Source organism: Protomyctophum parallelum (genome assembly GCF_964188405.1).
Source record: "Protomyctophum parallelum genome assembly, chromosome: 11".
Classification (NCBI taxonomy): Eukaryota; Metazoa; Chordata; class Actinopteri; order Myctophiformes; family Myctophidae; genus Protomyctophum; species Protomyctophum parallelum.
Genome location: NC_139707.1, coordinates 26,497,672 through 26,507,589, shown reverse-complemented (window position 1 = coordinate 26,507,589; position 9,918 = coordinate 26,497,672). Strand labels below are relative to the sequence as shown.

The following is a 9,918-nucleotide window of genomic DNA, read 5'->3' as shown; positions in this document are numbered from 1 at the left end:
TTGCAATAATAATAGTAGTAAAAGTAAAAAAAATAATTTAAAAAAAGATCTCCGATGTAGTGGATCGAGTACAAGTAAAAGTATAGATTTTTTTTAAATAGGCTTCTCCAATAACGGAAAAGTCCACCCTGTTCTATATACAGCACAGAGTACCACTCCAGCTCAAAACACCCTTCCACATAGGCTTTGAGTTTTCTTTTAAATTGGGGGTAGGGGGACAGGGCGGGGCATTTTCTTAACCACAAAGGGCTTGTACTTTATCCTACAACAAACAAAGGAAATACTATAATCAATCTACTGGGGCGCTGCTGGCATAGCAAACCACTTAATATAGCTTGACGACGAGTTGTGGGTTCCATTCCTGAGCCTGAAGACCTTTGCTGCGTGTCACTTACAATGTCTCTCTCCCTGTTTCTTGTCTCTATTCTGTGTGTACTGTCAAGAAAGGAAGAAAAGCCCCCGAAAATAGCTAAATTATCTAAGTTAAATTATTTATATATTTTTTTAACTTTTGATAATCTTCTGATTAAATTATTATCTACATCTCTCCAAAAGGAAATACATGTATTTACGGTAAGAATCAAAATCATATTCGGGTTCATTTGTCACATCACAGGTTTACAGCTGTGAAGAAGTGGGTGACATTCCATCATTTTGTAGTATTCTATGCATGAGAAGTGGGAGGATAGAGGTAAAGTGAGAGCAGAAGCATGGGTAAAATGTATATATCCCCACCAGCAATCAAAATTAATAGGGGGCATGGTGACGCTGGCGCTGGCGCAGGCGCCTCACAGCTAGAAGGTCCTGGGTTCCATTCCCACTGGGGGCGTCTTCTCTCCTCCGCGTCATCAGTGCCTAGGTCGGGTTGGCGAAAGGGCCTTTCTGTGTATTTCTCTTAGCATGTTCTCCCCCTATCCCCTAGGGTAGGTACCCTCACAAACACTGGGTAACAAGCCAACCGGGACCAATGCAGGATTGTCAAGGAAGGCAGGGCCCCCACTGTCCATCTCTAACCAGAATGCGTGGTGGTGAAATTGCACAGCTTTAAGATGACAGATGAAATGCACTGCGGTTAAAACTGAACGAATGAAATAATGAAAAAACATGCATAGATTATTCTGATTGTAGATCGGCTATCGCTATACTTTCAAGTCTCACATGCCGGGGCTTAAGTGGTTGACATGACGATATCTAAGGTCGGTAACACTTGCTCATAAGGTGCCTGTTTATAGATCTACTGTTATCGTTCAATTCTATGCCCAGTTGCCCACGAGTGCTCATAGTGCGGGTATAGGATTAGTGAGTAGACTGTCTCTCAGGAGGTCTCCCTGGTGGTGCCCATGGGCCATTTTTCCATGTTGGACTGGCTCCCAGGAGGGGTCATTTTTCATCACAATTTCATGAACTAACATTACTTTTTGTTAGTTACTAGAAATTTGTACCCCAAAGTTAAATAATGTATTATTACCTTATGAGTATAAGGTACAAGGGCCTTGGCTTTGAAGATGACGGCGTTTGACCTGTCCTCTGCTGTCCTGCCGTTACAGGTTTCCCTGTGGCCGTGGTGTGTTTCAGCCACCTGCGGACCAACCTGTGTAAGTGGTGCGAGGTGTCCAGTCCGCTGTGTGAGGACTCTGTCTGCTACAGCAACTGCTCCCTGTCCTCCTTCTGCACCGTCACAGAGGAGATCTGCATCGCCATATGGTGAGGACGGATGATAATGTGCAAAAACCAGTGGTGGAAAAAGTATTTTTTTTTCCTTAAAAGTATCAATATGGCAATGTAGACATACTCTGTTACGAGTAAAATTCTGGAAGTAAACATTTACTTGAGTAAAAGTACAAAAATATTGGTATCAAAATATACTAAAAGTACCACAATTATACTCATTGTGCAGAATGTCCCATTTCACAAGTTCAAAATGTGTAGTTTAAAACGATATAGTCATATATTCATATTTGTCAGGTGAAACAAACGCTGTCTCTGTTGTGCATATTTATTTATATTATGCTCTCCAGTTAGCTCATAACATTAGCCGCCCTCCGCTGCGGTGTGTGCATGGGTGTTGGGTGAAATCAGCCCTTCCGTGTCATAGCTTAGGAGGCAGGCAATCATGGGTCGCTACTACGCGATTGGCTGGCGACGTTTCTGGCGGCGTTTCAGAGTATGGGTCAGACTCCCATTGGCTTAGGCGGCATGGGGTGGGACTCCCATTGATGCCTAGGTCGCTCCATTGATGATTAGGTCGCTTACATTTCATGAGCTGTCATTTTTGTCAGGTTTCACCTGACAAAAGCCTATATGCCTGCCTGCTTGTCTCTGTCTGTATATGTCTGTGTCTTTCTGTCTCTCTTGTCTCTCTCTTTCTCGACCGATTGAGTTCTGGTCTGACATCACATACAACCTCCCTTTCTGCCTCCCTCCCCCCCTCCATATCCCACCTCTCTGTTTGTCTCTGTAGCACGCACGCGCTCTCAATCAGTATTATTACACTTTGTGGAAGTGTGATTTGGGATCTGACAGAGCTATGGGGCTGTGAGCCCCTCTCTGTGCCCCTGTCATTTCCTGCCAGCATCCAGCAGCCTTCCCCCTCCCAGCTCTCCTCTCCTCCCCTCCCCTCCCAGCTCTCCTCCCCTCCCCTCCCCTCCCCTCCTCTCCCCTCCCCTCCCCTCCCCTCCCCTCCCCTCCCCTCCCCTCCCCTCCCCTCCCCTCCCCTCCCCTGCCTGCTGAAGGAAGCCAGCTCTGAGACCGCAGAGATAAGGGAGGGCTGATAAGGAGAGGGGAGAGGGGTAGAGAGGAAAAAAGTCATTTATTTAGGTCAAAGTTGACAGGGGGTCATCTGGCACATGCTTTGAGCCCTCTCTGTTTCACATCACTCTCACTGTAAAAATCCAGAGTTTAATTGAATTCTGACAGGGTACAAAACAAGGGAACCAAAAGGACCCATAGGGTTCATTTGGTTGAGATTTTGTACACTATCCCAGTTAAACCCATTTTTTAATAGCCAACGCAAAAAATGAATTAATTAAACGTTATTCCAAGCAACCTGTATGGTAGAATATGTTAATTCCTTTTTGATTCTGAGGAAGGCCTGATGGTCGAAACGTCAATTAGAATACTGCATATGGAGTGTGCAACTCCCCCTCCTTTACTTATATGTGTCCACGTACGTCTTCTCAAATAAAACCGCAGGGTGCCTCAGACGTGTGGACTTAAGGTATTTTTTATCGTTATAAAACGGGATCGCTAAAATAATTTAGATAGAGCGCAGCCGACTGGGTTGCTATAGGCTAACGAGTTTCTTTGGACATTTGTGGTCGTAGTGGCTACATCTGTCATAAAAGATTTATGATTCTTTTTGGCGAATATCTTAGTTTTAAGGGTAACTTGTATAATTGCAATATTACACTCAAGGGTGTGCTTTACCGTCATTAATGCACTTCTGTGTTGCCTTTCAGAGTTCCTGCAGCATCGCAGGCGTGCATTAATGACGTTAAAGCACACCCTTGAGTGTAATATTGCTTAAATAACTAGCACATCTGCAGTGATTGACGCGCAATATCTCTGAGAGCTGATTGCCTCTTGGACCAGCGGTAGATGTTTTGTCTCTCACATCGGGTAGCACATAAAAGTTATAGGTTGCAGCTTTAACGAGGCTTTTACAGTGCTCAAAATTACCGTGTGCAATTTGTTTCAGTGTAGCCCTATAATGTAACACGCATGTTTAGGCGATTCCTATTTTCTCCTTGTCTGTCACCCAGGAGGAAGACCAACGACACAATGACGGTGCAGACCCAGTGTCACAACCCCGGCGTTCCCCTGGAGGGCATCGACCCCAGCGTGCTGCTCAACTCCACCTCCAGGGATTGTCACATGATGCCTCAGCCCACGGAGGAGGGAGCCATGTTGGTTTGCGGCTGTCAAGGCGAGCATGAGTGCAACGACAAACTCATTTTCGACAGGGGAGCCAACGGTAAATGGATGGATTCATTGAAGAAACACTTTCCTGGGGTTTTTATGTGGGTAATATGGTAATATGTGTTTTTACTTTTTAGATATTGTAGTATTTCAAAGTGTCCATGATGTCATGGACACTGGGCTCACTTCCTTCCTGGACTACAATGGGGAGGGGGGGGGGGGGGATGTGTGAATGTGTAAATATAGATAGATAGATAGATAGATAGAAGTACCAATGAATGAACAAATAGCTAAATTAATTAATAATATCTATCTGCCTTAGGCTTCTCCAAGCTGCAGAGTAAGGATGTGATCCCAGTGGTGGTGGTGAGTCTGGTCCCTCCCATCCTGGTAGCTCTCATCGCTACCGCCACCTTCTACCTCTACCGCACGCGGCGCCCTGGTAAACCCGGCCCGCCGACGCGGCCGGACTGGCCCACCAAACGCATCCCGGGACACTACCGGGCATTGGACCTTACCGGCGGGGGAGGGCTGTTGGGGGTGGGTTTTGACGGGGGACGAACAGCTGGGCACGTGGGAGATGGGGAGGAGTCTCACGCAAAGCTTCCTAATCTCACCGGCGACATTCTCGGTGGTATGGTGGAGGGGCAGGGCCAAATGGCGGAGCTGCTGCCGATCAAGCTAGAGGCCCTGGTGGGGAAGGGGCGCTTTGCTGAAGTCTGGAGGGGGCGACTGCTGCAGGGGGAGAAGGGAGGAGTTAGCAGCTATGAGACGGTGGCCGTGAAGGTGTTCCCGGCGGTGGAGTATGTGTCGTGGAGGAACGAGTGTTCCATCTTCTCCGACCCGAAGCTGGAGCACGACAATGTGGTCCAATTCCTGGCGGCCGAGGACAGGGGCCCGCCTGGCCACGCCCACAGGAAATACTGGCTGGTTCTAGCCTACCACAGCCTGGGGAACCTACAGGACTTCCTGGCTACTAACATTCTGAGCTGGGAGGAGCTTCTCGCTATGGCGGGAAGTGTTGCGCGGGGCCTGGCTCATCTCCACAGTGACACCACACCCAGTGGTGTGCCTAAGGTAAATCCATATGATGCAGGCAAACACCAGGCTTGGTTAGTGGTTCTCAACTGGCGGTTAGTAGTCATGACTGTGACATTCTAAATCCTACCCTGCTTTTGCTTATAATCACGCCCCGCTTCTGTGGCCAATGCAGAAGTGCGGTTTTGACTGAGATGGCTAACTTGAGCCACACGAGGCACCACCGAACGATCTAAAGCATGCGTTTGGGAAAACACATGACTCCATAATACATAACCGAAATTCCTCTTCCTGACTTGTTTGTAGTATGACCGTAGTTCAGCTAAAAGTTTTGTCCAATGAGAAAGGGATGTAAACAATCATTGTAAACATTGTAAAACCGTTCAGCTTTAAATTATATGTTATACGTATTCACAAATAGTATTCACTTATTACACCTAGAATTGAGTTTGGTGTATAGGCCAATACGCTCATAGTCTAAAACCATATACTGTAGAAAATGAGATAGTGGGGAGTCACGACAGTAGGAGAATTGGGGGAAATTAAATGTGGTGAAGTAGCAGCAGAGTGAGAGAGTGCATTGCACAGCTTGAATCCCCGCCTTTTTTTTATTGGATGTCTAGCTACTCCCAGTTTACTTCCTGAAGCAGCTTGTAGGCGTCACTGCATTTTATAATAATCTTGGATCTGGAATGTTAAGCTGCCAAAATTTGTTTTCATCAGGGATAAATATCACTGTACAGTACTGTTATCATAATTGGATCTTAACCTAGTGCCATTTTAGATTTGAGCAGTAAAAAGCATTATTTTATACATTATTTTATACTTAAAAGCATTATTTTATGTGTGTGCATACATTATACAGACAAAATACAACCCTTCACCTGTTCCAAGCAAGAAAAGGGAAAAAATAATCACACCTGTGTGAAGTGAGGGGCGCTAATATATTAAAGTCTAACTCATGTTGATTAGGTGATGTAATGGTGATGTAAAACAAACGGTGTCAAAACAAACATTGAATTCTCTTTATTGTTAATGGCATTTAATGTTTGTGTTAGGGACAAGATGACGTACATTTTCCCTTCATTGTCAATGGCGTTTTTAAAACAAACATTGAACTAAAAACAAACATGAAACCTGTATATAGGGAGCCCCTCAAAAAGAAAAAGAAAGAAAGTGATAGGCCCTTGTTAAACTAAAACTTAATTTCATTCATTTATCTGTAAACCTATAGGACTATAGTAGGCCTATGTAGTAAGAAAATATTTTTAACTCAAATATTTTGTAATGGGGGTTCACTGCCAAATACATTTTGGTGTCCATAACATGAAAATGTTTGAGAACCACTGATATAGCAACATTTAGAAGACATTTTTAGAACCTGCATCGGGTCTAAATGGGTTGACATGGTTTCACCACTGACACAATGTTCATTAGACTTTCTCCTTGCTCTTCATACAAACAACTTGTTGTGACTGTTCTTGTCTGTATGTGTGGCTGCAGGTGCCGGTTGCGCATCGGGATCTGAAGAGCAGCAACATTGTGATGACGAGCAGGAGGGAATGTGCTCTCTGCGACTTTGGTTTAGCGCTAAGACTGGACATTTCCCTGACTGTAGACGACTTTGCCAACAGTGGACAGGTAGATGCACTGATAGGGGAGTTGGGAGTTGAGTGGAGTATACCAGTGGTTCCCAAATGTGGTCCTTGAGAGAGTTCCAGGGGGTCCCCAGCTAAATGATAATTAGGAACCAAATGGACCCTTATGTGTCTGTAACTCAGAGAGTATACAAATGTACACTTTCAGAGTTAAATTAACATTGATTTTACAATATAAATTGGGGTCTCAGAGATAGAAATGCCATTAAATGGGAGTCCGTAGCCTGTTGCATATCAAACTTGAAATGAAAAAAGTTGAAAATCACAGCTAGAGCTGTAAAAATCTCCGGGGGTCCCTGGCATATCTTTTCTAATGGGTAATGAGTGTCATTTTGGGGGACCTTGACATGAAAAGGTTAGGGAACCACTGGAGTATACAGTAATGGAGTTAAGAGTAGTGGTGGAAAAAGTACTCACATGTTTTACTCGAGTAAAAGTATCAATACTGCAATATAGAAACACAGTAGTAAAAGTCCGGAATTCAAAATGCACTTGAGTTAAAGTACCAAAAGTAAAATCCTCATATACTGTATGCAGGATGTCCGTTTCAAGATTTCAAATGTATAACAATCTTTTGAAAATAGCATATCTACAAGGCACAATGTGTCGCATTGGCAACACATTGTGAGCTTGTAGATCGTCTATTTTCAAATGGCCGGAATGAAGTGGTTAATGTATGCTTTGTAATAATGATCAGTAACTAGTAACTAAAGTTTTCAAATAAATGTAGTGGTGTAAAAGTATACAATATTTGGATCTGAGATGTACTAGTGTAGTAGAAGTAAAAGTATTGGAAATTGGAAATACTCAAGTAAAGTACAAATAAATGTACTTTGTTACTTTGCACCACTGCCAGTAGCAATACTTCTAGGAACCAGGGTTGGAATGAACCATTGAAGTAGTGTATTGTGAAGTAGAGTTCTAATACATTTGTGCCACTGATGCTGTCTGTGTGGAGGTGGGGACGGCTCGTTATATGGCCCCCGAGGTGCTGGAGTCCAGAGTTAACCTGGAGGACCTGGAGGCATTCAAACAGATGGACGTTTACTCCATGGCTCTGGTGCTCTGGGAAATGGCCTCGCGCTGTCACGCCATAGGAGGTAAGACCGTCTGTGTGTGTGTGTGTGTGTGTGTGTGTGTGTGTGTGTGTGTGTGTGTGTGTGTGTTTGTGCGTATGTAAATACATTAATTTTTCTTTCCATTGGTTGGTCTTCCGATTTGACTGTTCAGTGCAAAAATGACAGGGGATTAAGCAAAACTGCAAACTCATAAGTGATCGAATAGATTGCTTGGAAGTGATGTTTATTCTTGCGATTGCAAGATCACAGAATCCTGGTGGCTCAGTAGCCACCTAGCCTTATACAGTAGATCTCAGTCACCTCTTTCCTCTTTTCTCCCCAGAGGTGAAGAGCTATGAGCCAGCGTTTGGCTCCAGAGTGTGTGACCAGCCATGCGTGGACAGTATGAGAGATCTGGTGCTGAGAGACAGAGGACGACCAGACATCCCCTCAGCCTGGACACAACACCAGGTTGATTTCTCTTCTCTTCTCTTCTCTTCTCTTCTCTTCTCTTCTCTTCTCTTCTCTTCTCTTCTCTTCTCTTCTCTTCTCTTCTCTTCTCTTCTCTTCTCTTCTCTTCTCTTCTCTTCTCTTCTCTTCTCTTCTCTTCTCTTCTCTACCTTTCACTCCTCTCCTCTACCTCTCACTCCTCTCCTCTCCTCTCACTCTTCTCCTGTCCTCTGAGCCCATGTCTTCTTCCCTTCCAGGGGATGAGCGTCCTCTGTGCCACAGTCACAGAGTGCTGGGATCACGACCCGGAGGCTAGACTCACCGCTCACTGTGTGGTGGAGCGCTTCAACGCCCTGGAGGAAGAGGAGAGACAGGCTGAGGAGGAGAGGGTACAACAACAACAACAACAGGAGGAGGAGGAGGAGAGGACAGGAGGAGAAGAAGAAGAGGAGGAACAGCGACAAGGGGAGAGGCAAGAGGGTGAGGAGACGACAGGTGAGGGAAAGGAGGAGAGAGAGAAGGACTCAGAGACTACAGACAGCTGTCTGTCCCAGGAGGAGGAGTCTCCTCTCTCCTCTCCTCCAGATGGCTTTCCTGACTCGACCCCTCCTCCTCCTCCTTCGGCCTCCTTGGGTTGTGCTGTCACAGCCAACCACATGCTCCCAGAGCCAGACAGTAGAGCAGCTGACCATCAGACGTTCTCTGTTCACGAAGCTAACGGCCAACCAGAGCCGTCCGTCTCTGAAGGGACCACGCCGTCCCAACAAGCCCCTTCTGACACTGGCTGTGTTGTGTGAGCCGTGAGCCACAAGCACCACAGCAAGTATACTTGCTAAGTATAGTTGTTACTTGCACTCAGACTGTACAGGCTTATTTCAAGTCAAATTAAATTACTGCATTGGCAGATAATTTTGTGTGTTTTTGAAGAAAATAATTAATATGAAATTATAATTACGAAATGAAAAAGATAATCTTAAATATAGTAACTTTTTTTGAGGGTTCTAGCACCTCCAATGCATGGCTTTTGAAGATTTCGTCATATAGTCCAGTACCTGCCTGTAGACCCTATCGCAATTTGGTGTTGGGGGAATTTCTCACTTGAACTGAGTCAATGGGTCCCTAGACATGAAAAATCAACGAGGTGCTTGTCCGCCATAGTGCCACGAATGGCGCAATGGCCACATAAAAAATGGCCACCATCGGCTATGATGAAAATCCAACCTTTTTGTTTTTTTGTGTTTAAGCACATGTAAAACATTCATTTTGACTAATTGTGGTGTGTGGAATTCATTTCTGATATTGTTTTGATGATTTGGGGTGATTTTGACCTTGAAAGGTCATAGTCAAGGTCATTTTGCTATTCCACAGACCTTGGCCATAACTTGTCCATTTTTAGGAGTAAGAACAGGAACAATAAGTCTATTTCAACTAAATCTGACTCTTAAAATTAATTTCTGATATTGTTTTGACCATTAGGGATCATCCTGTCATTGAATTATTGATGTTAATGTCATTTTTTAATAATTCGATTATGATTCTTTAGTCGCTTTTATTATATATTTTCATGATTTGTTTTCTTTACATAAACAAAATACATGGGCATGAGAAAAACAACAACAGCACCATATGTGCTGTGTGAATAAGCCCATTGTACAAAAGACTCTGTCCATGGCCCAAATGAGCCAATTCATTGCTATGGCAACCCCATAGTGGAGGTAAGTCAATATATCATAAGAATCGTTCACTTGATGGTACAAGCACCAAATTTGGTACACAAGTGCTTCAGAACCTACTCT

General features: G+C 44.4%; 1 protein-coding gene across 1 annotated transcript in view; it reads left to right on the top strand.

The window, feature by feature from the left end:
* The window catches only part of tgfbr2l (transforming growth factor beta receptor-like), a 22,498-nt gene extending 13,340 nt beyond the window's left edge, over positions 1 to 9,158 (top strand). Inside the window, exons 2-8 of the mRNA XM_083777501.1 lie at positions 1,548 to 1,704; positions 3,762 to 3,973; positions 4,241 to 4,995; positions 6,460 to 6,597; positions 7,573 to 7,714; positions 8,016 to 8,143; positions 8,380 to 9,158. Coding sequence (XP_083633627.1) covers positions 1,548 to 1,704; positions 3,762 to 3,973; positions 4,241 to 4,995; positions 6,460 to 6,597; positions 7,573 to 7,714; positions 8,016 to 8,143; positions 8,380 to 8,919 — 2,072 coding nt within the window. The 3' untranslated portion in view covers positions 8,920 to 9,158. The remainder of the gene's footprint in view (positions 1 to 1,547; positions 1,705 to 3,761; positions 3,974 to 4,240; positions 4,996 to 6,459; positions 6,598 to 7,572; positions 7,715 to 8,015; positions 8,144 to 8,379) is intronic.
* The last annotated feature ends 760 nt before the right edge of the window (positions 9,159 to 9,918 follow it).